At 45.9% G+C, this 27483-nt stretch overlaps 2 protein-coding genes across 5 annotated transcripts in view; both read left to right on the forward strand.

Annotated features, from left to right (window-relative positions):
* NEU2 (neuraminidase 2) overlaps positions 1-16710 on the forward strand; it is a 30778-nt gene extending 14068 nt beyond the window's left edge. For 2 of the 4 annotated variants that reach the window (XM_009979872.2, XM_086618142.1), the window contains exons 2-3: positions 13207-13411; positions 15121-16710. In XM_009979872.2, coding sequence (XP_009978174.2) covers positions 13211-13411; positions 15121-16059 — 1140 coding nt within the window. In that variant the 5' untranslated portion in view covers positions 13207-13210 and the 3' untranslated portion in view covers positions 16060-16710. Of the gene's footprint in view, positions 1-9635; positions 9705-12039; positions 12129-13206; positions 13412-15120 lie in introns of those variants that run through there. The other 2 variants (XM_086618141.1, XM_086618140.1) reach the window with 2 other exon arrangements.
* A 1048-nt stretch (positions 16711-17758) lies between these two features.
* The window catches only part of INPP5D (inositol polyphosphate-5-phosphatase D), a 61857-nt gene continuing 52132 nt past the window's right edge, over positions 17759-27483 (forward strand). Inside the window, exons 1-6 of the mRNA XM_086618136.1 lie at positions 17759-17850; positions 18322-18398; positions 18720-18773; positions 20836-20934; positions 21858-22089; positions 27064-27127. Coding sequence (XP_086474262.1) covers positions 21956-22089; positions 27064-27127 — 198 coding nt within the window. The 5' untranslated portion in view covers positions 17759-17850; positions 18322-18398; positions 18720-18773; positions 20836-20934; positions 21858-21955. The remainder of the gene's footprint in view (positions 17851-18321; positions 18399-18719; positions 18774-20835; positions 20935-21857; positions 22090-27063; positions 27128-27483) is intronic.

Below are 27483 nucleotides of genomic sequence, written 5' to 3' on the forward strand. Positions count from 1 at the left end.
CAGAAGTCAGCAAGTCATCAGAATCCTGTTAGACTGGTTTCTACTGGTTTGAAATGCCAGGCAGGTTTGGAGTGCTGCCGTGCCAGGCTGGCCTTGTCAACTGCACCAAGCTAATTTCAGCTAATTTCAAACCTGACATAAGCTGATACTATTCTTACAGCCTGTTATACCGATTGCACGTGTCTTTAGTAACTCAGGAAAAATACTTGATAGACAACTTGGGAAAATGTGCAGCAAACAGCATCGGTCATGCCAACTTCCCCTCCAGAAGGGCTCTTTTTAGCCCCAGGGAGGACCCTGTCAGGAAGGGCAGATTGCGGGACCGCTGCTGCGGATGCAGAGCAGCCTTCTCTGTCCTAGGACTGAGGCACTAGCTCAGGGTTTAGGCAATCACATCCAGAACCACAGCCCCCCTGCCCTTGCCTCCAGTTTGCCAGCTACAGCACTGGGCAGCGTTGCACTGTAGAAAAACAGGCAAATGTGCGGTGCTCTCTGGCTGCATATGCATCCACAGAAAGTCTCAATTTTTCTGTCAAACAAGCGACGTGGTCTCAGCCATAACTCTGTAGCTCACTTTACCCACGTGCTGTGAACATTGGTAAACATTTCCCTTTCACACCTTTCCTTCTAACCCTCCTATAAACCTCCTGGGCTACCCTCCACTTCATTCCAAGATTTTAAGCATGGAAAGAGCAAGGCTGGGATGCGGGTAGTGGATCTCACAGCTGTGGCACTGAATCGGGTCCTGTGAGAGCAGATTTCATTTCTCAGCTTTGCTGCAGTTCCCTGGGCAATCTTGAGCACGCTGTGTCTTGGTTCCCTATCCCTAGTCTGGAAGTGTTATCCTACAGTTTATGAATAATCTTATCTTTCTCCCATAGTCTTTTTTCTTCTGAGCTACTTGAGCAGGAACTCAGTGTAAGTACAAGGACATGACATGAGAGAGCCTGATGGGTCCAAAAGAGCTCTGGACAATACTGTAATTAAAGCAAAATGAACCACTTTGGGTGTTCTCTCTTTTTTGGTTATTTTTCATTTGATATTTCCTACATTTCTGTCCCCAAGTGAAAAGCAGACATTTTGTTTAGATTTCTAGTTCCTCAGTGTTCCTGTTGTTCATCCTAAGTTTTATTAGAGCTGGTTGCAATTTCTCCTAAGAAGGAGTCATTGTTTCAGGAATTGCTCCCTTTTGGAACAGCAAAGTCCAAGTTTTGCAGATTGAGTAACCTGCTAGACCTGTTTTCTCATAGACATCTGTTTCAAAGATGGTTTTGGCTAGGAAAGAGAAGACAGGGAGGAGGCAACGTTTCTAGATTGTTTTAGGTTTTACTGAGTCTTGTCAGTTTTTCTTATTTTAGATCCAATGGGGCTGCTTCCATGAGGTGCTGCTTGGAAACATGAAATATTGCTTCCAGGCACTATTGTGGGAAAAATGGTAATTGCCTATAGAAATCGTAGAACAAGCTACTTCCAAAAGAAGAATTTGAGTGAAAATTCTAGGCATTGGCCACATACTCAGGGACAGATAATGGTAATTAGACAGTTAAAGCATTTGACATTGTCTTGCAAACGTCCTCGCCAAATTCTGGCAGTGTGAGACAATGGGTTCTTTGTCTCTGGGCTCGTCTTTTCTGGCAATTACTGTGGTGTTTCACACATACTCCTGTATTTACAGTTGGTTTTAAAGTGGATTGGATTTATCAGTCCCAATTCGAGTCTGGAGAAAATCAGACCTGAATAAAATTTCTGTCCATTTCTTAAAATGGACGTCAGCCAATTAGTCCTTTTTGCAGGTTCAGCGAACGTTTTAATTTTTTTTTTCATTATTTTAATGCAATTTCCTGCTTTCAGCTAGATCTGGAAATGGTAGCTCCGCTACAACAGTTGAATCCATCGATAGCTTAATATCTCACGAGCTAGCTTGTTCTTAGGAAATTTGAGTCCCTCTTTACTTTGTGCATATAAAAATACACATAATTGCTGGGAGAGTTCACACCTATGCTGAATACACAGCAATTGGTCTCCTGAGAGTGAAAGGAAGGATGGGCTAAGGGGAAGGATCAGCCTGGGATTAGGAGGAAAACAGGCTGATTTTCATATTTCCTGCCTTTATTTTATTTATATATATATTTTTAAGCAACATCACACATAAACGTTTGCCAGGAACAATCACAACTTGTCCTGCCCTTGGAAAAAGACACACAGTTTGGCTGGTTGCTTTGGGTGATGTTTGCTGTTTGGTTGGTCACGTTAATGCCTGTCTGTGCGGGCTGAGTCTCCCCTCTGGCTGGACTTCCTCCCTGCGGTGGTTTTTATCCCTGTCAAGCAATGCCAGTGGTGTCTCTCTCTCTCCTCTCCACCAGCCAGTATTTCAACAGTGTCACGGCTGTGCTCTGTCTGGGGTGCACAGGACTCCTTCAGTGTGACTTCGCTCATCAAGCAAAATCGGTTCTTTCTTGTGCACTAGATTTGTGCCTTAATTTGTGGCCTGAGGTTTCTTCCCCAGACCATTCCTCTTCCAGCATCCCCCCAGAATAGGATTTTACTCACCTGACAGGCTGGGGCTGAACCAGTCTCTCGTTTGCCATCGGGATGAGGTATGTCCAACAAGTCTGAACTAAACTCCCCCAAGTTGTTAGAGATTTGCAATTCAGTTGTGAATCCTGAGGCAGGTATGTCCTACAGAAGATGAATGTTCTTCAGTCCTTGTACCTTCTGTCAGCTCTACTTGAGAGTGGAGTTTCTTTCAGACTTTGTTTGCTCAGTTTCCAGAGTCACAGCAAACATAATTTAAAGGAACAGCTTTCCCTTTACTCAGATAAGTTAGTACAAACATGCTCTGAATGTCCTTTGCACTGCTTGTGCCAAAGGCTTAGTGACAGGGCATTGTTAAACCTCCTGTATAAATCTTTAACAACTGGGTGAAATTTTGGTCCAAATCCGCAAACTCAAATAAGTGGAAACAGTAAATGGTATTTACTTACACTTTTAAGGCCCACTGGCTGAGAAATTGCTCATGCCTTACATTATTTACAGCCATTAGAGATGAAAAGACCTAAATGTTTACGAGTATTTTTAGGTTGCTGTTTTTTAATTTCATGTGTGTTCACATACCTGGGCACTGGAGTGCATATAGCAGAGCCTGCCTCGTTTTACTTTAAAGCTTTTTGTATCTGTTCATCCAAACACCTCCTATAATTTTCGCCCTTGAAATACTTTGATTTCTCATTCAGCTTGTGCTTACATTTGCTGTTCTCTCCACGGGGCTTGCTTGCTATGATTTGAATGTCCCTCGTCTGCAGGCAGCTTAGGGCCCAATGCTTCAAAGACAAATAAGCCTGTAATTCCTGTAGATTCCTCTGCACTGCTATGTTTAGGAGAGAAGTTTTCCCTCATCCTTGGGTAACCTGCTTGGTGTTTTTAAGCCTGAAGTTTGAATGACTCTTACCAAAAGCATCATATCGCTTGCTGAAGTTCATGCTAGTCTTTTCCTTGATTTTTTTTCTCTTTGAAGTTTACTGAACTTGCCAAGTGCCTTGTTCATCTCAAAATGTTTTAATTGGCGACAACATTACCCTATTCCTTTTAAAATGCAGCTGTATGCTCAGCCTGCTCTGTGGAAGGCCAAATGTTCACTGAGTAAAGGTCATCATAGCTTTGTGGTCACCAGTGTCAGCATCCCTTTACATCAGCTGAGGGCTTGACTTGGGCATAGAGGGCTGTCAGTGATTAATCCTGTAATGATTGATCAAGGTCACCATCAGATCTGTGCACTCCTGGTCTGTGAGCTAGCAAGACTCGGGAACAAGTGATACACTGAGATTTGGGCTCCTCTCTGTCACAAGAGTTGTTCCAGGGTGGATCTAGCTAGCCTTGTGCTTCAGACTTGCTTATCTGAGTGTACCCAGAGCTGGCAGAGTATGTGAAGCAAGAGACTCCGGTTTTATTGCATTTTCCAGTCATTAAATTGCTGCAGTGACTCCTTCCCAGTGTTGCTATTTTGAGGGCTAAATAAATCCTGCTTCTACAATCCAATTTTTGTATGTAAATCTCACCACCTCTCTTCCGTTGCTTCCTATAGATTGTGCCTTTCATTTTGCTAAAAAAAATATAAGTATATTTAATTTTGCTATTCCAAATGGGCAAAGTGAATGGAAAAATGGTGCAATGTGTCTCATAGGCAGACCGTTCGTTAGACATTGTCTCTCATAGGGTCCGGAAGCTTCCCGGTGACAAACCCACAACTCACTGTGGCGTGTCAGCAGGTTAGAGGTCTGTTATGGGGTGATGTTGTTGCCCTTTGGGTCGAGGGAGTGTTTTTTGGATTTGCCCAATTTTTTCCACGAGAAGAGGAAATAAGTTGTAAAAGGCTATTATTTACTGAGAAAGAAACACTGGCAGCACAATTCTTTGCTTACTCTTCCTGATGGAAATCAAAAGTAACTTAACTGGAGTCAATGGAGTGTGAAATGGTACAAACCCAAAAAGTACCATCTCCTCAGATCTGTTGCTCTTACAGCTGATAAGGATAGTGAGGTGCTGATTTCAAAAGTGCACAAAGACTAATTTCCTTAACCAGAATTGGAATTAAATGAAAACAGCGGATGTTTCCTTGTCCAGTTAACCCTGTTTCCCAAAGAGCTCTGCCGTGAGCATTTGGACGTTACATTCATTAGTATTGTGACTTTGGCTTTTTCTTGGGTCGTCCTCCCGCCGACAGAGCAGACTTTCAATCGGAAGGTCTATAGGATTTATGTCCTGCACAAATGATACCATATTCCCTAATGATGTCTGCAGAGCAGCCCATCGTGTTTTTACTGAAAACCTGCACCACCAGGTAATTGCTCTCTCATACGGTCTGACTCCGTAGAAGACCTCTGGGTTTTAACTATAGTGGCTTGCAGACAGCTGCTACACTGTACAGCGTAGCAAAAATACTGAATTACCTGACCCGGGCTTGCCTTTCTAATAGTTTAAGGAATCAATGGATTCAGGCTTGAACATTTTACAAGGGAAATACACATTGATAATTTTTAATGGACTAGGTATCACTCATTAAAATGTATCGTCTCTTGTTTTCCTATGACTTCTTTCCAGATATGCTCACGAGCATTAGCTTCTGAATTCCGTTTCTTTACCTTCATTTGCAGCTATTGCTATATCTTTCGTAAGAGGTGGCACCCAAAATTGAACATGGTCCTCCAAATGCAAATGCTCCATTGTTCAGTATTCTGTCGTTATATTATCTTCTGCATTATTTTTATATCCTCTTATTAATGCACCCACACACTCCATTTGCATTTTTTAACCTTTTTAAAAACGTTTTCATTACAACAATCGGATTTAAGGGCAATGAAGTAAGCGTGGAACAATAGAAGTGAAGAGCTTGATTCTCCTCAGACCTACACCCATTTTAAACTTCACTGGTGACATTGATTTTGATTTACACCAAAAGGAAAGACATCAAACCTAGCACGTCTACACTGAGACATCCATTTTTCATAGTTAGCAAGGAATGGTTTTGTAAAATAGTTGCAGCACACAACACATTGTTTGGAAAAAGCACTTTTTCTTTTTTCAGGATGAGGCTTTTTTTGCAGACAGAGGACTGTGGTATGAGCTAGGGTCTGAAGAGCAGCGCTGGAGGTCTGGATGCTGGCAGTGCTTGGCAGCGGCCGTGCAGGGAAGCACCGCGGTGTGCCCATTTGTTGACTGTGTGGTTGTCCTGCACAGGTACTGGGGTTCACCTGGGTTAACCTCACAATAGGACTAGGCAGCGCGTTCGTCATTTCGGGAGTAGTTGTGGCCATTCTCGGCTGTTGCTGCACAGCTATGTCTGATACCTGCCCTGGGGTGTGGGCTGAAGGTGGGGCACCCCAGCTGGCTGCAGAGGAAGGTGGAGGCCGTGCTTGGGGAGGAGGAGAGGATAAGGAGGGATGGGAGGCAGCCAGACGCATGGCTGCTCTGCCAGGTTCGTGCTCCCAACGTAGGGCAGGGAACCATTGCCACCACAGCAAGCCGCGTTTGGGCCTTCCCCGTTCTAAGATGAACAACCAGTTTTAAGCTGCAGCTGGACAAGGTGATGTCTGTCAAACAGACGAGCATTTATGGGCTGTCTGGCTGCAGATGCGAAGTGTGTGACTCAGAACACCACCTGAGTAACAGTGCTGTTGGTCAAGGAGCAGAAAAAAGATGAAGAAATTCACAAAGCAATCGTTCATGTCTGGCTTTCTGGCAGACTGCGCCTTAGCAGCCTCTTCAGTGTCTCCCTTCCTTAACTGCTTCTCTGTTACTTGACTCTGGATTTTCTCCAGCAGTCACTGGTAAAAGTTATTATCTGGTGGATATCAATGGCATTGTCTGTGGAGGGACTTTTCCTCGCATTGACTATTGTTGGATTCCAGGTAAAGCAGTGAGATACAGAGAAGCCTTCAGGCTTCTCTTGTGTGTCTCAGTTAAGGCAATACTTTACCTGCCCAGTTAGGCAAGGTTCGTAAACATGGGGTGGGGTTTTATGATACAGCTGATTTGATCTAATGGCTAGCTGCCAGTCACAGAGGTGAGTTTGCTCCTCCTGTCAACAGCATCACGCTCCTACTCCCTCTCCTACTGCAGATCCTGCTACTTGCTTTGACTCTTGTTGATGCAGTCCAGGACAGTGACCTTGCAAAAAACTGTTGACTTTTTTGTCTGTATTAGCTTTCTGCCAGACCGACATCCTCTGATGGCTTGCCAAGGCAAGATGAGCACCAGTGCTGGCACAAGAAGGGATATGGTGTTGCTCAAGAGAGAGAGAAAATAGCAATACAGAAGCATTACATTAATTCTGTTGGTTGGTTGTAAATCCACACCTTTGCAGCTCCCTATTTCACTTGCACAGATCAACCACACCTGCCATCAAATGAGGAGGCTTTTCTTCCTCCTTTTTCCCTACTAGCAAGATCTATTTGCAGGATTGTTTTTCACATTTTTTCAGATCACTTCAAAAACAAGAAGCATTAATGGTAGCAATGGAAACACGGTAGAGAAGAGAGGAAAGCAAGAGAAACAGCAAGGAATGGGATAGGAAAGGTCATCTCTGACAGCAGCAGCCACAACATTAGATCAGTAACAGAAGGTAGTCGTGAAATCATTTGCTGGGTACTCTCAGCAGCTGCAGGTGCTGCCTCTAAGCCAGCCAGGGCACAGCTGGGAGAAGGGGTGATGCCGTCCTCCTCTTCCTCAGCTGGGACCCTGGGCTCATACTCTTCCCTCTGTTCCTCTGCCTGGCTCTCCCCATTAGCTCCTTGACTGCAGGTACTGGGATAGTTTGGCCCTGGTAACACCTCCACAGAGGTTGCTGGGAGCTGCGTCTGCGTGTGGCATTGCTGCACCACTGTTTGGGGAGTCCTCTGTTAATCCATTTTCTCATCCAGAAACAGCATGCTGATGGATGGGAGGTGGGTGGAGCCAGCAGAGGAATATGTCAGGTTATCACAGCACCGTCACCTGCTGGTTATACCTATTTTCTGGGATATTTTGGCAAACTTTCCCAGAGCTCAGGAGCACTCTGAGAGGAAGCACTGGGACTTTGCATGCTGGGACCAGAGCAACTTTCCCCTGATTGGCACAAGGGGATAACAGAGAGCCAAGAAATAAGACAGCACACTGAGCTGTATAACCATTACAAACAACAGCTGTTTCACAGTGCTGTCAATCCATGCAGGTAGAAATATGCTCTTTAATTACTATGATAATTTAAAAGTCTTTCTCTAGTGCTTGTCCAGCTCACATGGGACCTCCCCTTTTATGCAAAACAGGTTTGCTATTTAAATGTCAGCTCGTGTATACATGCCAGCTTTTCTTGGGGATCTGAGACAGCTGACATTGCTGCCAATATAAATAATTTTGCAGGTTAGAGACTAGTTGCTCAGAGTGCAGTGAGCCTCCCTTTTATCTAATCCAATAGGTGTGCTTTTTGGTTTGTTGTTTTCTTTTTTCTTTTTTTTTTTCCCTCTGACGTGACTACCAGGAGGCACTGAGTCAAAGAGGTATTTATTTTTCTTTTTTTTTCTTTTTTTTTTTTTTAAACCCCCACCTTTTTCATAACAGTGGACATTGCTAGGAACTAAAAAGGTAAATACAACATTTTATAGGTTCGAGTAGGAGTACAGTTTGTGTATTCCTCCACCAAACATATGCTAAGGAAAATACTGCTGCTTCATGTAATTCCTCTCTAGTGCTAAGAAAATCTGTGCTTTAAGGCACAGCAGCCGCTGCCAGGCTGAGCCACATCATTTTAAAAGCAGAACTTGATTGATTGTTTAGGAAAGCGTGTGCTGGGGATGCTGAAAATCCCCTTTTAAATGTAGTATGAAACTTCTACCACAAGAAAAAACTTTGTTTCTAGTGTGGTTAAAAGTTTAATCCAACTGGCTGCAGGATTAAAGTAATTCCACTTCTGTGCCTTTTCGGTTTTGAATTCTGAATGGTTTAGTTTGTTTAAGTTTATTGTTTGACAGGTCTTGCTGAAAACTCTCCTTTCTGACTTTATGTTTAGAGTGATTTCTTGGACTAGATAAATGCGTACTGTCTGGTGTGTTGAGAAATCCCATGGCCTAGATTTAGTGTAGGATCTGGGCTAGAGGCAGAAGGCGGCTGGAGATGGAGCACTGTGGTGGTGGGCTTTGGCAGAAATGGGCACAGCCACGCTGTTGAGCTAGGAGGAAAGGCTTCAGGAATATGCTGTGTAGCAAGTATTCTAGAAGCAAACTGGGTCTCCTGATTCTTAGCCCTATACAACTGGAACGTGGCTGCTCCTGGACCCCCTCTATGCAATATCGCAATGGAATTGTCTTCTATTCTTTAAGTGAAACAGGAAATGTATTTCAGCATAGCTCTTAGTTGACTTTTATAAGTTTGGAAAACACTGTAAGACCAGGTCTGATGTTGAGTAGAGAACAATTGAACCTGGATTCTTGTGCTTGCCTTGAAAAGCAGAATTTTAGTTGGGTTTTGCACTTGACTCTCTCGGGGATTTGTTGTTTATTTCCCTCCAAAACCTCCTCGAACGGGTTGGCTTGGGTTTTTTCTGATCTATCTGAATTCCCTCAAGAACAAGCGCACATTCCCTCCTGCACAGAGCACTCTGACAGAGACCGGGGGATAGAGTTCAGCATATTACCTCATTTCTGCTGGTTTGTTTTTTAAAGACATACTGTCATTTCAGCTTGGATCTGAACGTGTTAAGGACAGGTTTTTACAGAAGCTGAGGCCAGTGGAAATGTTAGCCTTTTTAGTCACTTTTCTTGGAGAGGATTAAAGCAAATAAACATGCAAGGGCTCATCCTGTTCTATGGACAAGTCCATGCGAGCTGCCTTGAAGGACAGAAGTGGAAGGAACAAGTACCCTCTCCTGGTGTCTACCAGCACCTATCCCCTCCTGCAACTTGGGCTCCTTCCAGGCATCAGATCCGTCATAGATTCATTTGTAGACAACTGTTATTTTGACTCTTCTGGTGTGCTGGAAACAATCTCTGCTTTGGAAATCATTACAGCTGTATAGCTTGCAAACTATGAGTAATGGTTTCCTCCAACTTATCTCCCCCTTCTCTTATGTGTTTCCATTGTGCCCGTCTTTCTCCCTGTCTGCCCAGTTCTGCCTGGAGGTGAGGTGTTGGATCTCAGTGCAGCAGCTTCCCTCATGCCTTGGAGAGGAATTGCAGGTAAACGTCAGTCTCTCTGAAAAGGACACTTCTCAAGGATAAGCCTGGAAAATAAATTCAAAACTCCACTAAATACCAAAACGCAGAAGGGAATACTGGCTTAACGGCTACACGATAAATTTCCCTTCTCCTCACCAACATCTCTGTCATCTGGAAAGAGGTTACCAGCTACCTCTTTTTCTCCTAGGAAAAAATTGCCACATAACTCCACTTCCCCTTTCTCATCCCGTTACCTCACAAAAGTACAGCTAACTTTTCTCTCCAAGGTGATTGAATTGTTACAAGTCTGAGCAATTGTTTTTGGTTTGTGTACAGCTCTCCATCATCATCTTGTATTTCAGGCCTTTCTGCTCCCAGAAGTTTGACTTGTTTCCAGTTATAGCTCTTGGTCTTTCAAAAGATATTACTGTGGTCTACAAACTTTGTCTTGCCATTGTCCTTAGATCATGCTGGCTGCAACACTGCCACCTTCTTCTTCTTTGCATGCCAGCCAGTGATATTTCAGTAGAGCTAAGGAACATGTGGCATCATGGACACATGCATCCCTTGGCAATATAATCCCAGAGGGACTGGCCTGTATGATTTGAATTCCTGCAGTGCTAGACTATGAGCTTTTGAGCACTCTTCATGTGGCTGTCCTGTTGACAATCTGCTGTCCTGTTGATGATTTGCTAATTTTACTTCTCTTTTATTCAGGAGAGTGTAGCTAGTGCTCTTGCATTTGATATGGATAGAGGTCAAGAGAAAAATGCATTCCTTTCAATTGGTTGGAGAAGTAACTAAAGCATCACTTTTTTTTTTTTCATATGTGAAAAACTTTAAGCTTATTTAAAGATTCTGCATTTTCGATTCTGTGTGAAACTCAAACTGTTATGACTCAATCTCTGCTTGAGGATCCACAAGGAAGAAGGTAGAAGCTGAATTCTGACTTTAAGTGTTTAAAAAAGGGAGGAAAAGTTTCTCTGCAGACGGATATATAGTGTGTATGTGTATATATATGCATATAGACATAATACCCACACCGTGTGTAGGGAGTATATTTACAAATGTGTGTATATGTGTATACACACACTCACACATATCCCTGTTTACTCTCTGAATAGATGGAAGAGTCACTTGGTTCTAGTATTTTCCTCGATTATAGTTGCGGGTGCTGTGTCCAGGAATCTCAGGCTTGTTTCTATGGCAGCCTTTTAACATCCCACCTTACCTCAATCCCCATTTGGCAATAAAAGGAAAAGAAGAGTGTTGTGACACTCACACTGAGCATCTCACGGGGAGGTTAGGAACATGGGCAGAGATGTCTGCAGATGACAGGCTCATACAGGAGGGACTCGGGTGCAGTGGGCTGCAGCACAGCCTCCCGTGGCACTGGTCTCTTGGCTTTGCATTGGGAGCTTTCTGGGGCAGCCCAGATCTTTCTTTTTCTTTTTTCCTCCCTTGTTTTTTTTTTCTTTCTTTCTTTTCCTTCTGTCTTGCCCTGCCCTGAAGCAGGATTGCAATATCAGAATGGCATCATGAGCAGGAATGTTAGGGAACCTGTGCTGCACTAGGCAGGCTGACTAATCTCCCTTTAAATAATCTGCCTTTAAATAGTCTGGAAGCACTCTAGTGAGCTTCTGTTTCAGGAGACATGAGAACACAGCCACGACTGTGGTCTATATAAATAGCCAGATCCATGCTGGTAAGTAGTGAAGAGCACAGTTATTTGTTCTAGGAAGGTCTTCCTATTTTCTTCATGTTTTTGCACGGATAGCTGCTACCCGATTCTGGTAACATTTCTGTACACTAGCAGTGCTGCTGCCTTTTCTCAGACTACTGTGTCGTCAGTGACAGTGAGGAGCGAGCAGCTACCCTTTGGAGATAGACTTCCATCTCCAGTGGCTTTGCATCTGAGCGGCAATGGGGCTGAGCTTGCTGAGGTCTGTACAGCTGGCATTAGCTAAAACAGTGCAGTTCAGACCCTTTTGATCAGTGCTGTGAGTTCAAAAATCTCACTGATATTTATAGCACCTGGAAGGCGAAAGCAAGGAATATTTGAATTCTTGCTGCTTAGCCATGGGTCTGGATAGAGCATAATGTGATGGTCTTGTCTGAGGAGGATGAATTTATCTTATCTGTGCTGTCCTTGCTCAGTAATCAGCACTGTGTTTAAAAAAAAAAAGTCTATGTTAGTTATCCTGGCTAATATAGTCTTTTCTCTTGTAATATGGAAGAGTGGGAACTATTCTCCAGGTAGGTACACGCACTCTGCAGCTGCATAAGCACTCTTCAGCTTGCCTCCATCTGGTCCTGAATTATCAAGACAGCCTTCAAAAGCGCAGGGATCTGATACATGGCCAATAGCCACTCCTGCGCTTTCCAAGATTTAGGTAAACAGGAGAATCCTCAACGAAGAGCACAGCAAGTCTTGCCTCAGCTGAGGTAGGAGGCATTTGGATTTCTTACTCATAGTGTATTGTCATCTTCTCCCTACCATCCTACCCACTCAATGCGTCAGAGATCTCAGGCTTGATTTTTATTTTTTTCCCTATTTTTTTTCCTCCCTTTGCTGAGCAGAGGATATTCAGGCCTTTGTTTTTTCTTTCTTTAATTTTTTTCTTCACCCCACCCTGCTCAGACATAATTCCCCTTAGCCAGTGGGCCTTCACCAGGGTAAATGAGTTCACAGGAGAGGCTTGGTGCAAGAGTACAGAGGGTTGAGTGGGTCTGAGGAGAGGAAGAGAGACTGTGTGGGGGTATAGCACAGACCAGTTACATAGAGGAAGCTTCCCTAAATGCCCCCTCATGTTTGCCTTCCTCCCCAATGTTGCTTCTAAGTCACTGTACAGACGACAAGATTTTTGCTTGGCTCTAAGTCCCACCCAGTGTGGTGGGACACCATTCAGACTGTTCTTTAACCTTAGAGGGGGAGGGATGTTCTTTTTCTTTCTCTTTTCATGCTCAGTGCTTACCATACTCAAACAGGGGCACAGATGGGGTCAGGGATTGCCTCAATGTGTTGTTTGTATGGGATTTTAAGCCAATATTTGGCAAAGCAGAAGTTCTGTGCTGGGTTTTGGAAATGCCGTCAACAAATGTAATAATGGTTGGTCCTCTGAGGGAAAATACTATAATGTTTGATTATCTCCAATCTTCTGAATTACAAAGCAAACCCACAAAAAAAACAGCCTGTGAATTTAATTAAAAAAAAACCCAAAACAACAAAGCACAGACAGCTTTTTTATTAACTGTATTTAGTGTACTTACCTTATGTCGCTCCAGTAAGATCAGCTAGGCTGCTTCTGGAGTAAGTCTGGTCTGTGTTGCCAGCTAGTATGCAACACGTGGGTTCTCTTTGGAAAACCACAAGAAAAAGGCAAATCTGAAAGTAGCAGAAATTATGTTTCCATTCAAGACAGATTCCACTGAGCAGGGAGGGGAAAATAGCAGTGGAATCTGCCCCATTATATTTTGCAGGGCTAAGAGCGGGTCAAAAAGCATTTCTTCTTCTTCCCCGTAGCACGATGGCTTCGTTTCCTGTCTTGAAGCAAGAGACGTTGTTCCAGAACAGTACATGGAGCTATCGAATCCCAGCCCTGCTCTACCTGCCACGTTTCAGTATCATCCTGGCCTTTGCTGAGGAACGAGAGGATGTGGTGGACGAACATGCCAAGCTAATAGCGATGCGCAGAGGCGTGTATGACCCAACCACGCACCATGTTCAGGTACCAGTGTGGGGAGAAAATGGGGGACACTGCTCGCCTGTACTGCTCCCTTGTCCCCAAACGAGTTGAAGGTGTTTGCCCTTTTGCTGTAAGGAGGGGTCAGCTTCTCTTTCTCCCCAGTTAAACGAGGCAAATCTGCCTGTAATGCATGTGTTGTTAACAACTGCTGGGATTCATCCCCACGATCGGGCAGCTGTTGGGGGAACTAAAGCAGGGCAGGTGCAGCAGGTTTTCTGGGGATTGCTTTGACCCACCATTGCAGAGCTGGGGAAGCAGAGACACATGTCCTATTGCGACAGGAAAAATGTGGAGGAGAGGCAGAAATGGGGAGTGGCACAGGGAGGAGTGAATTAGCAATCAGTGACTACTTTTTAAAATTCATTTTCTTAGGACTAATTTCTGGTTTAAAAAACAATGAGAACAGCTAGTCTCCCCACGCAAAAGAGTATTGTCTGGTTTGTCTGTGCCAGTGAATTGGCTACCTTATTATTCTCCCAGTTATTATTAACAGTTATCTTGCTGGCTGACTGGGGGTGGTGGACACTCTATTTATAATCATTTTGTTTGCATTTGCAAATGCATTAATGTCTTGGGGGGAAAAAAAAAGTAATTATATTTTTCTATTCCAATCCTTCATCGGTTCCTGGTTGTCTTATATTATAGACTCTGAAGAGCCAGAGTCTGCCTAGCAGAAGCAGCCTCTTGAGCACACCTGCAGTGTCAAACTACTCAGATAACATCCTGTGTAACCCTCTGTAATTCAATTAAGTAGGGCTCAGTTGGCCATAAACTTAGTAATTTGTGTTCACATGCTAGAGTTTCTTAAAATGGAAATATTAAATATTCCAAAAAAGTTAATACTAATTGAATAGAAAAGGTAAGACATGACCAAAAAGGGTAATCAGCAAGTCAGGGTAGAAAAGCTAATTAGTATAATCTTACTGGAAAATACTGCTTCTCTTACCAAACCAATAACTCTGTGTAGGAATAATTTTCTAATTGCATTGTTAGTGTTAGAAATGTGATTGTGTTATGTGCTATTCATTTAAAGAAAGACAGGGCTCGAAGGGTAGTTATACCTGCTCTGTGACCTGTTTTCTTCATTGGACAACTCAGGGTCCCAATTTCCACACCAGAGCGTGTAAAGCCATGCAGTCACCTCCAGCAAGGTGTCTCAGTGTAGGCTGAGATGCCCATTCACACCTGGATCAAAATGGAGAAACAGGAGCCTGAATGGAAAGGAACTTGTCAGCATCCAGGATACTTGAAAAGGGCTCAGTCATCTAGCTGATTTCCTAAGAAGCACTGACACAGCACAGTGTCTGTACCAGTACGCTTTTACCACTGGGCATGTCTGTGTGTCGTATACATATTTGTGAGAATATCTGAAAATTCAGCTACTGTAGTTTTTTAAACAGTGCCATCAGACACTAGCTGCGTTGAGATTCAGAGCTCTCAGCTCCTCAGTGAGCAGTAATTAAAAAGGACATAACCCACCTGTTTGGTGAAGTGCACGTGCACTGTGTCATCCAGATAATTTTCACTTACAGTTGGCGATGCCAGGGTATTGTTCCTCTCTCTACCCACTAACCTGCTTCTGTTCTTCTCAGCTCTTCTGTAAGTTTTATCCAGGCATCCTTACACTGTAATGTGGATCTATTTGTAACGGTGTGTTTCGTTCTTGTCTCCCTTCACACGTGCCCTGGCAGTGGAGTAGCATGGAGACCATTGTCAGTGCGCAGCTGAAAGACCACCGATCTATGAACCCCTGTCCTGTTTACGATGAGGTCTCAGGGAAACTGATCCTGTTCTTCATAGCCATCCCAGGAAGGATCTCTGAGCAGCACCAGCTCAGGACAAAGATCAATCTGGTACGTCTCTGCTACGTCACTAGCATGGACCAAGGACGTACCTGGAGCATTGCCCAGGATGTCACCGATAGTACCATTAGCACCGAGTACAACAACTGGGCCACTTTTGCAGTGGGGCCGGGTCATGGATTACAGCTGCTCAACGAGGCCCGGAGCCTCGTGATTCCTGCCTATGCCTATCGTATCTTGGACCCTGAGCAACACCCGACCCCTCACGCCTTCTGCTTCATCAGCTCTGACCATGGGACAACGTGGGAGATGGGGAACTTTGTGGGGGAGGAGAGCGCGGTGGAGTGCCAGGTAGCAGAGGTGCACACCTGTGGCAGGAAGGTCCTCTACTGCAATGCAAGGAGCAGCAGGGGAGCCAGGATCCAGGCTGTCAGCTACAACCACGGGGTGGACTTCGAGGGAGGCCAGCGGGTTGAAATGCTAGTAGAACCTCCCTCTGGATGTCATGGAAGCGTTACTGCCTTCCCACCTCCCCCTGATGTCAGATGCCAAGATAGTTGGTTGCTCTATGCTCATCCTGCAGACCCAAAGGGTCGAAGAGATTTAGGAATTTACCTCAACAAAAGCCCTTTAAATCCAGCACACTGGACAAAACCAAGCATCCTCTTCAAGGGCCTGTGTGCTTATTCGGATCTGCAGTACATGGGGGTTGGGCCAGATGGCTCACCTTTGTTCTCCTGCCTGTTTGAATATGGGACCCACCAACAATGTGAAGAGATGATCTTTGTAATGTTCACTTTGAAGCAAGCCTTTCCATCAGAGTGCTGAATCTTGAGCCTTTCCATCAGCATCCCTCTGAAAACCATCTTTGCTGATACTTCTTTTCACTGTCACTCCTCATCTTTCAGCAAAAGGTTTTTTTTTGTGCTCCTGCACCCTCAGTTTGGCGTTGGCTTGTGGCGTCTGTAGATTACAAAGTCTATTAAATGTACTAAGTCTGAACACGTGTTTGGTTTTGTTTTCCATTGCCCGTTCTGCCTTCTCGCCTTTCCCTTTGTCTGCCATCTTAAACATCACATGCTCAAAACAAGCATGACCTTTGCATAGGGCCTCTCACCTTGAGGCCTTTGATAGGCTTGGGTAGGGACATGCACGCCGACAACGCAGGGACCGCGTGGGAACAGAGGTTCCTAAATGCTGAGCTGCGTTTAGTAAGTTGTGGAGAAAGTGCTTGAGAGGACGCCAGGCTTACTGCCCTACAGCCGCAGTTAGCTTCTTCAGAAAACTGCTTTGGCTCTGGTTAGCTACGCTCCTTCTTGCAGTCACGGCAGCACTTGCTGACAACTCCAGCTCTCAGGGACTGCCATCCTCTCGTTTTAGCGAGGCCATGGGATGCCATGCTCTTGGAATATTCCCTGCACACTTCTGCAGCAGGTTTGGGCTTGCCTTATTCTCAGGCCCTCCAGGGACTTCTGTCTAACTTAGCCTTCTCCTTACTTCCCATGCTGTGTGTTTTTGCTTATTTGCCCCTTTTGCTTACGCTGCACTAAGAAGCTGCAGTTTCTCATGTGTGAGAAAACCGCAGCCTCATGTGCTCCAGCTGTTCCCTCTCCCTGGCAGTGACGACAGGACCCATGCAGGGCACCAGGATCCCCCCGTATTTGCAGACAGGGCAAGTGGCAGAAGTGGCATCTTGCCTGTGTTGAAACTGCAGGATCAGGACAGGTCTGCAGAGGGAGCTCCCCATTTGTAGTCGGGAGGGGAAATACTTGCTGGTTTTCCTAAACGCAAGTGCTAAGCTACAATCCACAGAGCAACTGCTCTCATCGCTGACATCCCGATGTCTCGCAAGCAGGGCTGTTGTTATTACAGAGTAGCACTGGCATATGAGGCAGCACGTCAAACGAATAACATTGTCCTGCTTCCAGCAAATTGCAAAGGCACAAGTGTCAGAGGAAGGGGACCTGACCAAGCCCAGAGCCATGTGAGAGTGCCCAAGCTGGAAGACTTTCCAATGTAGACAGAATTTTCAGCAGGCTTCTGAAGGAAACAGCCCCAGTTTTGGTGAGAGAGAGACTATTCTGAGGCTACGGTGTAATTTGAAAGGAGGCATTATGCTGTGAGTAGACAAGGGGAGTGACCAGAAATGACTGGGTACCAAGGGAGACACGTCAGAGCAGATGGAGCTAGGAAAGCTCTACCCATGCCTCTGGACAAAATTCTGCTTTATGAACCAGTCGGTGCTTGTTTGTGGTGCTTGTATGCTGTGCGTGTGCACGTGTGGAACAGCTCCAAGGAAAATATGTTTGTTTGCTCTATTGGTAAAGAAAAATACCTGCTTTTCAGAGCACTCTCGGAACGCGTCCCCTTTGGGGAGCAGGTCACATAGGAGCCCTTGCACTGTCACTGTTCAGGTCTGTGACTCTGCTTGCTCAGTGTCCCCACCCTTGCCTTTTATTGCTGATAGCTTTCAGGGGCAGTGAGAGAAGGAGCTCTGATTTTTCTCACTCTCTAGGTTTGTTTCAGGGCACCTGGAGGCTACAAGTACCAAGGGAGCAAAGAGATCTCATGGCTTTCACAAACACACCTGTAATCTGCCGAGCCTTTCCCAAGCAGCAGGTCAGTAACATGCTGGGCTGGAGTAGCACAGCATGGCTCAACTAACCAGTACTTTGTGGGTATTAGTCATGTGCTCCTTAGATGTAGGCCAGAGTCTATATACATCTTTGCGGCCAAGAGGCTGTTCCTGGTGCCTGATGAGTGAATCCTATAGGCTTCACTTGCCTCGTCAGGCTTACTGTGTAATACTTTTGTTTCATGACAGGAAAATGCAATCAGCCCTTGCTGATGCACTGCACAGGCTGGATGCATGTGAGGGTTTTGGGTGACCAATGTGCATCTTGAATGATGCTACAGACAGTGTTTATCCACTGGTTCTGTACCGGCTGGTGAGTTCACAGCCAGCTGGTACAATACTCCCTGGACATCTGTAGAAAACCCATTTTAGATAAAGCATTTATGGCAATGTCTCAGAGACATCTTGGAATAATACCCTAACGTGGGGAAAAATAATGCTTGCTTTGTCCATAGGCTGCCGGGGCTGCACTTTTTGATTATCCAACATCAAAACATGTCCTCATTCTTTATCTGTGGCCTCATTCTTTCAAGTAAGTTTAAATGAGATGCTGCTGCTGCTGCGGTAATGTAAAAGCTTCTGTTGCATCTGGGCTGGATTTGTCTGACAGGTGTACCCATTATTCTTTTGTTTTACGAGGGTAGCTCTTACACAGTGCTTTGTCCCAGCTGTGGGACGACGGTGTAGACTATTCAAAGCGCATTCTATTCCTTGTGGAAACCTTAGGCCTATGCTGGCTACGTTTGTAGTATCACCTGGCATGTAACTGGTGCAGGCTGATCAGTGCACTCCCCCTCTAGGGCAAACACTCTAGTTCCCCTCCAGATAACTTCTGTAATCTCTTCTTCCTCAGATCTACTCACCAGCCTTCTCTGACACAGGCACGAATGGAAAGAAAATGAATGGTGTAAGTATCTGCTTCAGAACAGCCTCTTGTCTCTGTGAGGGACAGAAGTTACTGCTGTCCTTTGGGAAACAGGTAGCTCAGGATGTGCATGCACTTGTGTGCTGACCACACAGGGGTCGGTCTTTCTCCAGTGTTGCAGAGTTCAGGTGCCAGTGCCATGAGAAGTAAAACAGACACCATTTCCTCTTCAGGTAGTGTTGTGAAGGAGCCATTAGGGATTACAGAGCTGTTTATGTTCAGGGATTGGGATTCACCTTCTGAGCAGCTGGAGCTGTACTGGGTGCTCTTTAGAACCAAGAAATACTCACAGAAACCAGCCTGCACATCTTATTGCCACAATTCTCACACGTGTTTGGATCCCATCCCCTTGTTTATGTCTCCAAGTCGAGGAGTTGCATGTGGCTGGACAGAGGATTCACACGTTTGAAGGAAATAGCAGCAGCTCACTAAAAACTGCAGTTGGTGGTGGGATGGACAGGAGTTGAGCGTGAAGTATACAGCTAATCAGCCTCAGATGTCTAACCAGGGCTTATACCTCTCTGTTAGCTTGTGTTAACTTGTGGTAGATCAGGAGTAGCTCTCCAAACACAGTTGGATTGCAGCAGCTCTGTCTGCTCTGCATCGATATATGAGTCCATTGCATGGAGATCACTGTGAGGTCAAGCAGTGGTTTAACATTAGAGCTGTTGCAAGGTCCTACATCTGGGTCGTGGCAATCCTAGGCACAAATACAGACTGGGTGGTGAATGGATCGAGAGCAGCCCTGAGGAGAAGGACTTGGGAGTACTGGTGGACGAGAAGCTCAATATGAGCCGGCAATGTGCTCTTGCGGCCCAGAAGGCCAACCGCGTCCTGGGCTGCATCAAGAGGAGCGTGGCCAGCAGGTCGAGGGAGGTGATTCTCCCCCTCTACTCTGCCCTCGTGAGACCTCACTTGGAGTATTGCATCCAGTTCTGGAGTCCCCAACATAAGAAGGACATGGACCAGTTGGAGAGGGTCCAGAGGAGGGCCACAAAGATGATCAGAGGGCTGGAGCACCTTTCCTATGAGGACAGGCTGAAAGAGTTGGGGCTGTTCAGCCTGGAGAAGAGGAGGCTCCGGGGTGACCTTATAGCGGTCTTCCAGTACCTCAAGGGGGCCTACAAGAAAGATGGGGAGAGGCTGTTCAGGAGGGCCAGTTGTGATAGGACAAGGGGTAATGGTTTTAAAATAGAGGGAGGTAGATTCAGGTTGGATATTAGGAAAAAATTTTTTACCATGAGAGTTGTAGAACACTGGAACAGGTTGCCCAGAGAGGTGGTGGAGGCTCCATCCCTGGAGACGTACAAGGCCAGGTTGGATGAGGCCCTGAGCAACCTGATCTAGTTGGAGATATCCCTGTTCCTTGCAGGGGGGTTGGACTAGATGACCTTTGAAGGTCCCTTCCAGCCCTAACGATTCTATGATTCTGTTTTGCTTCCTGCTGCAGCTGTGCTCCAGAGAAGCTGCTGTAAGCATCAGAAATCCCAAGGAGCTGGTACGGGTGAGGCCAGTAGCACACTATGACGGGGCAGGACTGTCAAAGGAGCTGCACAGTCCCTTTGCCATATGCAGACACTCTTCTCAGTGGGGAAAATAGGGTTTGTAACCACTCTGTAGCTTACAAGAGCTTACAGCTACTGTCCACAGAGAGCCACTTCATGCCTTTCAGCACCTGACTCCATTTAGGCACCTGAATCCTTGGGAGCCTGACTCCTAGAGCCCTGTGTGGATCTGAGTGAAGCTGAAGGGCAGGTCCAGCTGAGCGAACTCTGGTCCATACACAGTGCTTGCTCAGCGTGGACAGGAAGCCCTGCACATTGCAGTTCTGCCCATTTAGCAAGGTCCTATGCTGGACGCACAATTTTGGATTACTAGTGCCCACAGTTTAATCTCAATGGCAGAGATTAAGCTGGACACTGCAGACCAGATGTCTGGATAACTGAAAACACCAGGAAGGTTGGCAGGGACAGATCCTGGGCTGTATTGGTTCAGTCTCCCTCTCTGTACGCATGAATTCTAGTCTCTCCTGATTTGCTCATAGGCTGCTCTCTCCTGCCTTGCTGTCCATGCTGTGTACAGGGGCAGCATTCCATACATGCTCCAGGTACAGTGGTTCCAGCACTACTTCTGGCTCTGGGAGGTGAGGATTGCATTGGGATAGTGCCTGTGCTTTTCCTGAGGACTCTCTCTCTGCAGTCTGAGTCCCAGGCAGAGTCTCAGCTCAGCTGCAGCTATTAGGTATAGCTCAAACGTGGCTGTGCAGACGTGCTGCCTTCAAAAGCAGAATGGTTGGAGATACCAGATAGGCAACCGTGTTTGCCATGCAGGCAGCGTCCCTGTAGCAATGTCCTTGCTTGCTGCAAACGTGCCCCTTGTTGCTCTGCCTTGGAGATGCAGCACTGAGCGTGCCACACAGCACAGACAAGGGGCAGATGTGCAGACAAACAAAGGGAAGTGAAAGCTCCAGTTCTCCCCTCTCTGATGCAGGTTGCCAGACATGGCTTTGCTCCTTCCCACCTTTGGGGATTTAGAGTAGGAAAGATCTCTGAATCTATCTCAGGGTAGCTGACAGGGAGCTTTGGTCACAAATCCCCAGAGCAAATCAGCCTCTGAGACTGCTTCTGTGCATGGAAACATGCAGGGGTAATTTTTTTTCGGTTCTTTACAGTCTCCTTCTCACACCTCACTAGATGTGAGGACTATCTGGGATTTATTTGTTCACCATGGACACCTGCAGTGGGTAGGACAGACAGACAGGAAAATGATGGAAACTCAAAGGGTCTGGCAAGCGATTGTAAATGGGACGGGGATCCACCAAAGCCTGGGGAACTGAATTGGCAGTGGAGCAGAAGGGATCCCCAGCTGGGGCTTTCTGATACAGAGTATTAGGACGTGAAGGGGGAGGGAAAGGCAGGGAACATGGGCTTGCTAGTCACTTCAGCTGCAGCATGAAGAGGGAGAGCGGGGGCTGCAGGAACATGTCACGCTCACTCTCTGAGCTGTTTGAGTTGAGGAAGTTGTCCGCGGCTGAGTTTCCTTTCCCTCTCTGTACTATTGAAACAGGAAGCTGGTGAGCTGAAGCTGCCTGATCGTTACACACAGACACACAGGCAGCTCTGGCAGCTCCTGTACTGGCATTCAGGTTTCCTCCAGCTCCAGCGATGGATCAGTGCTGGTACCACGGCAACATCACTCGCTCCAGAGCCGAAGACCTACTCTCCAAAGTAGGCAAGGATGGCAGCTTCCTTGTGCGGGCCAGTGAGTCAATTGCTTCAGCATACGCACTCTGCGTGCTGTAAGTACAGCTCTCGACCTCGCGCTTCACGCGGACGCTTTCGTCCTCGCTCGTGCAGGGTGTCACCCCCCGTGTCCTCTCCAGCACAAAGAGCCACTGCGCCTGCTGGGACGGTGCAGCCCACATTAGAGTGTGGCTGGTTTCACCTGGCTGGGCCACAGGGTAGGGAAGGGTTGGGAGCAGGGCCAGGCTGAACAAACCCATGTTCTTTTACTGCTGTACGGCTCACGTTACTCTTGCCCCTGATTCAAAAGGCAAGAATAATCAAAGATACCGTGGCTGTGGTCTGAGAGAAAATAACCTCTTGACTTCTTTGAGCCTGTTAACAACTTGGGTCGGGTATTTATGTTTAACAACTCAAGTGCTGAGCTTGGTACCCTCCCAGGTGCTTTTCTTGCTCTGGTTCAGCATGTGTTTGACCCACCTGCTTGTACAATGCCGTGTCCCATTCAGTGAAAGGCTTGAAATAGTTGCTGGAGCAGCACACCTGGCACAGTGGTGATTCTACCTGTGTCATTAGTGTGGGTCACGGGGTAAATGTTTCATGTGGGGAATGGGGAGAGGAGAGAAGTGCTGGCAGCCCTGACCCCACCTCTTTCCCCGTTGTGGGTCGGGGCTGGGGACCAGAGAGCAAGGCCTCCTGCCCTGGGTTTGTGAGGGGCAGGTGTTATTCCTGGAGGCAGGAGTGCAGGCCAAGAGGAGATTGAAGTCAGTAGGTGAAGTCTGAGGCATTTGACTTTGCATTACAGAGAGATAAGACAGTTACTTTCTGCTTAGAAGAGATCAAGAGAGCCTCTGTGGGACCCTGTTCTGCCTGTCAGATTGTCTTTGCTGCCATTGTGCAGCAGATTAATAAAATTTATTTAATCCTTACCCCACATTAAATTACAAGCAGGCTTCTCGGTGTAGTTTCTTTCTCAAAGTGTATTTCTTGCAGTCATAAAGGTGGTGCTGCTGTTTATAACTCTGATCTAACTGCTTGTCTCTGAGGTCAGGCTTCTGGTGACAACACAGTCTGCTGCAGAGGATTCATCTACAGAGAAGCGTGGGGCTGGGTAACTGCCCTGTAAGCGTAGGTGTTGGACCGTCAGAGATGGGTGGCTGGGTAACAGGGATGTTCACAAAGTGCAGAGAGCCTCTATGCCTGCCTGTTCAGGTGTTTGTAATGACATGGGGAAGAGTTTTGTCTTTATGGAGGGAGCAGAGACAGAAGGGTGGCCGCAGATGAATACCAGGACAAGCAGGCGGAAGGAGGGGCAATCACGTAGCACGGGCTGACGGCCCAAGCTTGCAAGTCAGGGAACATTTTACTAGAACAGACTGTTGCTTCTATTGAGCGTTTTTGGTACGATCCCTTTGATTTGCCTTGTAGCCAGTATGCACACAAAATATTTTTGCAGAGTGATGGTTGGGATTATAGAAAGGGAAGGTGCTGCAAAAATGTCTACTAACATGCATTTGCATAAATTTTTCCATTGTAAATGTTTACTCAGTCAACTTTGAAAGCCTTTTGTGACTTGAGAGACATGGGATCAGGAAATAGAAACAATATCATGACCAGAATTTTCTGAACCGGGAGCCAAAGGTTCTTAAACCCGTTCTGGGGAGGCTAACATGAATGGCTTGATTAAAGGAACGGGAGCAGCCAGCCTTGTCAGCCAAGAGCAGCCGGATCTGTGGTGCTTAGGGCTGGCCTTAATTACAGTCTGAGAAATGCCACACAAACTGAAGTACCCGACAAGCTTTCGGCTTACGCTGGTTTGCAGTTCGTTTGTGAAAAGAAAGGGTTAATGGTGGTGAATAAGTCTTTCCCTCTGAATGTCGTTTTGACAAAATGGGCAGCTTTGCTGAAGCTGAAAACTTCCTCAGAGATGTATCAGTTTCAGCTGTGTTGCTGACTGGAAGGTGTTTGAAGTTTGAGCTCTTCAGTCACTTCTGTTTAAAAAAACAGAGAAGCTGGAGACAAAGGATGAGAGAGAGAGGGGAATTGAAAGCCTGACTGCAGAAGGTTTTCACAAAAAGAGAATTACGTTGAAAGTGAGAAAGTGTCAACTGTGTATAGATAAGGAAAACAAAAAACCATGAAATTTGCTCTGAAAAAAAAATGTCATATTCTACAAAGCTCTAATATTTATTGGGCAGATCAGTCAAAATCCAGCAAAAGTGCTTATTATATCATAGAAGGAAATAGTGATTTTCTTGAAGAGCTGCTTTAGGAAAACAGGGTTTGTATAAATATAGCCAAGTAAGGGAGGTGTGTTTGCAGGGCCTTTTAAGAGTGCCTCCCCTCCTTTTCTGAAACTCAGAGCAGCAGCGAGCTGAAACCCTCAGCAAAGGCGGAGGGAGCGCTCCTGCCCTGCACTGCTGTCCTCTGCTCAACTGGTCACACTGCCCCACAAAAGGCAAGAAGCAAAGCCCTTTTCCTCCTGTTTCTCTCTGCCTGGATCATTTGATCTGCCAGTTTATTGACAAGAAATGGGCTCTGTAACTTACCTGGAGGGGAGTGCCTGGATTCTGAAATCAGAAAGAGCCTGTTTAGCACTCACAGCCTGCTGCACCTGAACTGGTATGGTTCCTCCAGGGGATCTTCTGTTGGTGGTTCCTGTGGGAACTGCTGCAGGGTTAACGCTTCCAGAGAAGACCCTCAAAGGCTAGCTGCAGTTTTGGGATCCCTTTCAGAGGACACTGTCTGTGAGTGACCGTTTCCAACCCCCAGGGGAACAGCCTCTCTGATGGTGCCCTTAGCACCGTGCCTAGCTGTGGCAGTCCTGTTCAGGATTTCCAGGCGCTCCCAGTATGCACATTGTCACCTGTGAATAAACATATGTACAGAAGGAGAGGAAAGAGAAAATATGAGCCTTGTCCCCTTTCCTCCTCTGGTTCCTTGAGAGGACAGAGAGATGACAAAATATTTGGAGACATGTTTAAGCTGAGGCTGATGTTATATTTACCCACCACATAGACAGCCTGAACAGTGGTTGAGCAATTCTGAACTCACCCCAGTTTTTAGGGAGGACCTGGAATGTGACAGTAATTGGGACCACATAACCTGACAGTCAGGATGCTGTGGAGAGAAAGCCTATGGGTAGAAATGGAGTAAGAGTCCCAGTGTCCTCCATCCACAGGCACTAAATTAGGAGGCTGCTAAAGAGGATTCAGGCTTTTGATTCTAGGAAGTGCTCCTCTCTGCTCCTGTCTCACCCAACAGCCCTTCGTTCCTTGCTCTTCCACTGATCTTACCCGTCTTCCTCTTAAACCTCTTTGCAAGTATTACCACAGCAGGCTTGTAAGGCCTGTGTGATGGGGCACTTTCTGTGAAGGTAACAAGGAGGGTCCTCTTGTGACGCAAGAGCCATTGAGCTGGTTTGTTTATCAGTTTCATAATCTCCACACACACAAATTTTCTCTCATCAGCTGCATAAGCAGTTCTGCTTAGCCCTGTTTGCATATCAGGAGGAGGAAATGGTGTAAGAGAACTGCATTGACAGATAAAACCAAAACCCATACCCTTCCTTGGGGCATATCCTCATCTGGCGTTGATTGCCCTGGGCTGGGTGAAATTAGCAATGTTGTGGCAATCCAAAGCAGCTGGAGATCATGTCTGTGACTTCCAGCTCTGGGCCAGATCCTCAGATGTGTGAATGAATAGGTGCCTGTGAAATGGTCTTACAATGCTTAGTGAAGTGGTACTAAACTCTGGGACCAGTTCCAATTCTTTTGTGTCCTTTGCATTAATGCCATCAAAAGATACATGTTCATGTGGATACATGACAAAACACCCTGGAAAAACTCTGCTACGATTTATGAGCAATTTCTTTTCATTTCCACTTGCTCTTTGTGCCTAAAATCCTGGTGATCTCTCTTTCTCTCTCCTGCACGGAGTGATTCTGAAAGGCATATGATGAATAGGCTCACAACATAATTGTAAAAGAGATGAGGATGTTTTATTGATCTGCCTGATCTCCCCAGCTGGGAGGCTGACCTCAGCCCACATTTCATGACGATTCCACAGGTAATGCAGCATTTCTGTTACACTCAGGGAAGCTCTGAGAGTGGACTCCTTTTCCTTTGCTGGTTGAAACCATCATCGTTTGCTGGCTTAAAGCCATATTGTATGTTTTAAAAGAGTGCTTTGCAGGTGACTTAAAAGATTTGATCAATCTGTTGTTCACTTGGGAGAAAGATAAAAATACATTTTTTAGTCAACTCTTCTTGGGTAAGCTCCTCAAAGTTCAGCAGCTGCTGAGGAAGGTCACACTTAACGTGTTACAGCACTGTTCAGGCTTCCCTTGGGCTCTTGTGCGTTAATGTGGCCCTCCATGGAGCAAAAGACTCCTCCATCCCCCCTCAAATAAGAATCTAACTGAATTTAGCTGGGACAAAATACTCGTTATGGCTGATCTACAGATGCACAAGTGCAGTGTGCATCTGCACAGGTTAGTGAGGTGGGTTTTTGTTTAAGCTGTTGTTTAGGATTGGTGCATGAGAATGTGCCTAGCAATCAGCTGTCTTACTGTGATTCAGCTGAAATCTATTATTTGTTTTTTCCAATACAAGTCAATGCACATACTAGCCCTTCGATTTACTCATTCATTGCTGATTTTGGCCCTGTGTCTTTTGGATTTCTGCTTTTTCATTCCTTCCTGAGACGCCCACTCTACTGACAGCTAGAGCCATTTGGTGTTTCCTTTCTTTCCGGCCAGAAGAAGAGTTGAATAACTCACTCTGAGGCTGATGTTGATATCACTTTCTGCAGTGACATCTGCAAACATGTCTCAGTGACCAGGAACCCTTCAGGTTTGTTTTAGTTCACAGACTCCAGGGAAAGAAAGAAAGAGAAATGTTTAAAAATCCTTGTGCATGAAGCCATCTGTGTGTTTCGGGATCTTCCAATACCTTTTCTCACAGGGAGGGGTGCCATGGTGCGATTCCCTTCTGGAGATGGTCTAACCTGTCTCCTCTGATCTGTTCCAGGTTCCGGAATTGCGTTTACACCTACCGAATTCTGCCCGATAAAGAAAATAAGCTAATTGTCCAGGTAAGCCATGTTATGTACCATTCAGTCCCACAAAGATGCACCTCAGATTGCTCACTGCTGTTTTTTTTTTTCAAAGTAGTTCTAACACCAAGAGAAAAAGGATATAAGGAGTTAAACTAATGCCCCTAGCCAGCACAGTGCTAGTCTTCAGTCCACTGCTATGGAGATTTCAGTCTCTGGTGCTGCTGAGGCCGTTAGCCCACTCTTTAACACGTGTGCCTTCGATTCAGTGGCACTATCATGTTTTATATAACTGAGAACCTCAGCCTAAAGTATACCTTTTCATCTGAAGCCAGCTTCTCATCGATCCATTGTGGTTCTTTTCAATCCAAAATTGCAGCACAGCTTACTTACAC

This window comes from Tauraco erythrolophus, chromosome 11 (genome assembly GCF_009769465.1).
Source record: "Tauraco erythrolophus isolate bTauEry1 chromosome 11, bTauEry1.pri, whole genome shotgun sequence".
NCBI classification, from domain to species: Eukaryota; Metazoa; Chordata; class Aves; order Musophagiformes; family Musophagidae; genus Tauraco; species Tauraco erythrolophus.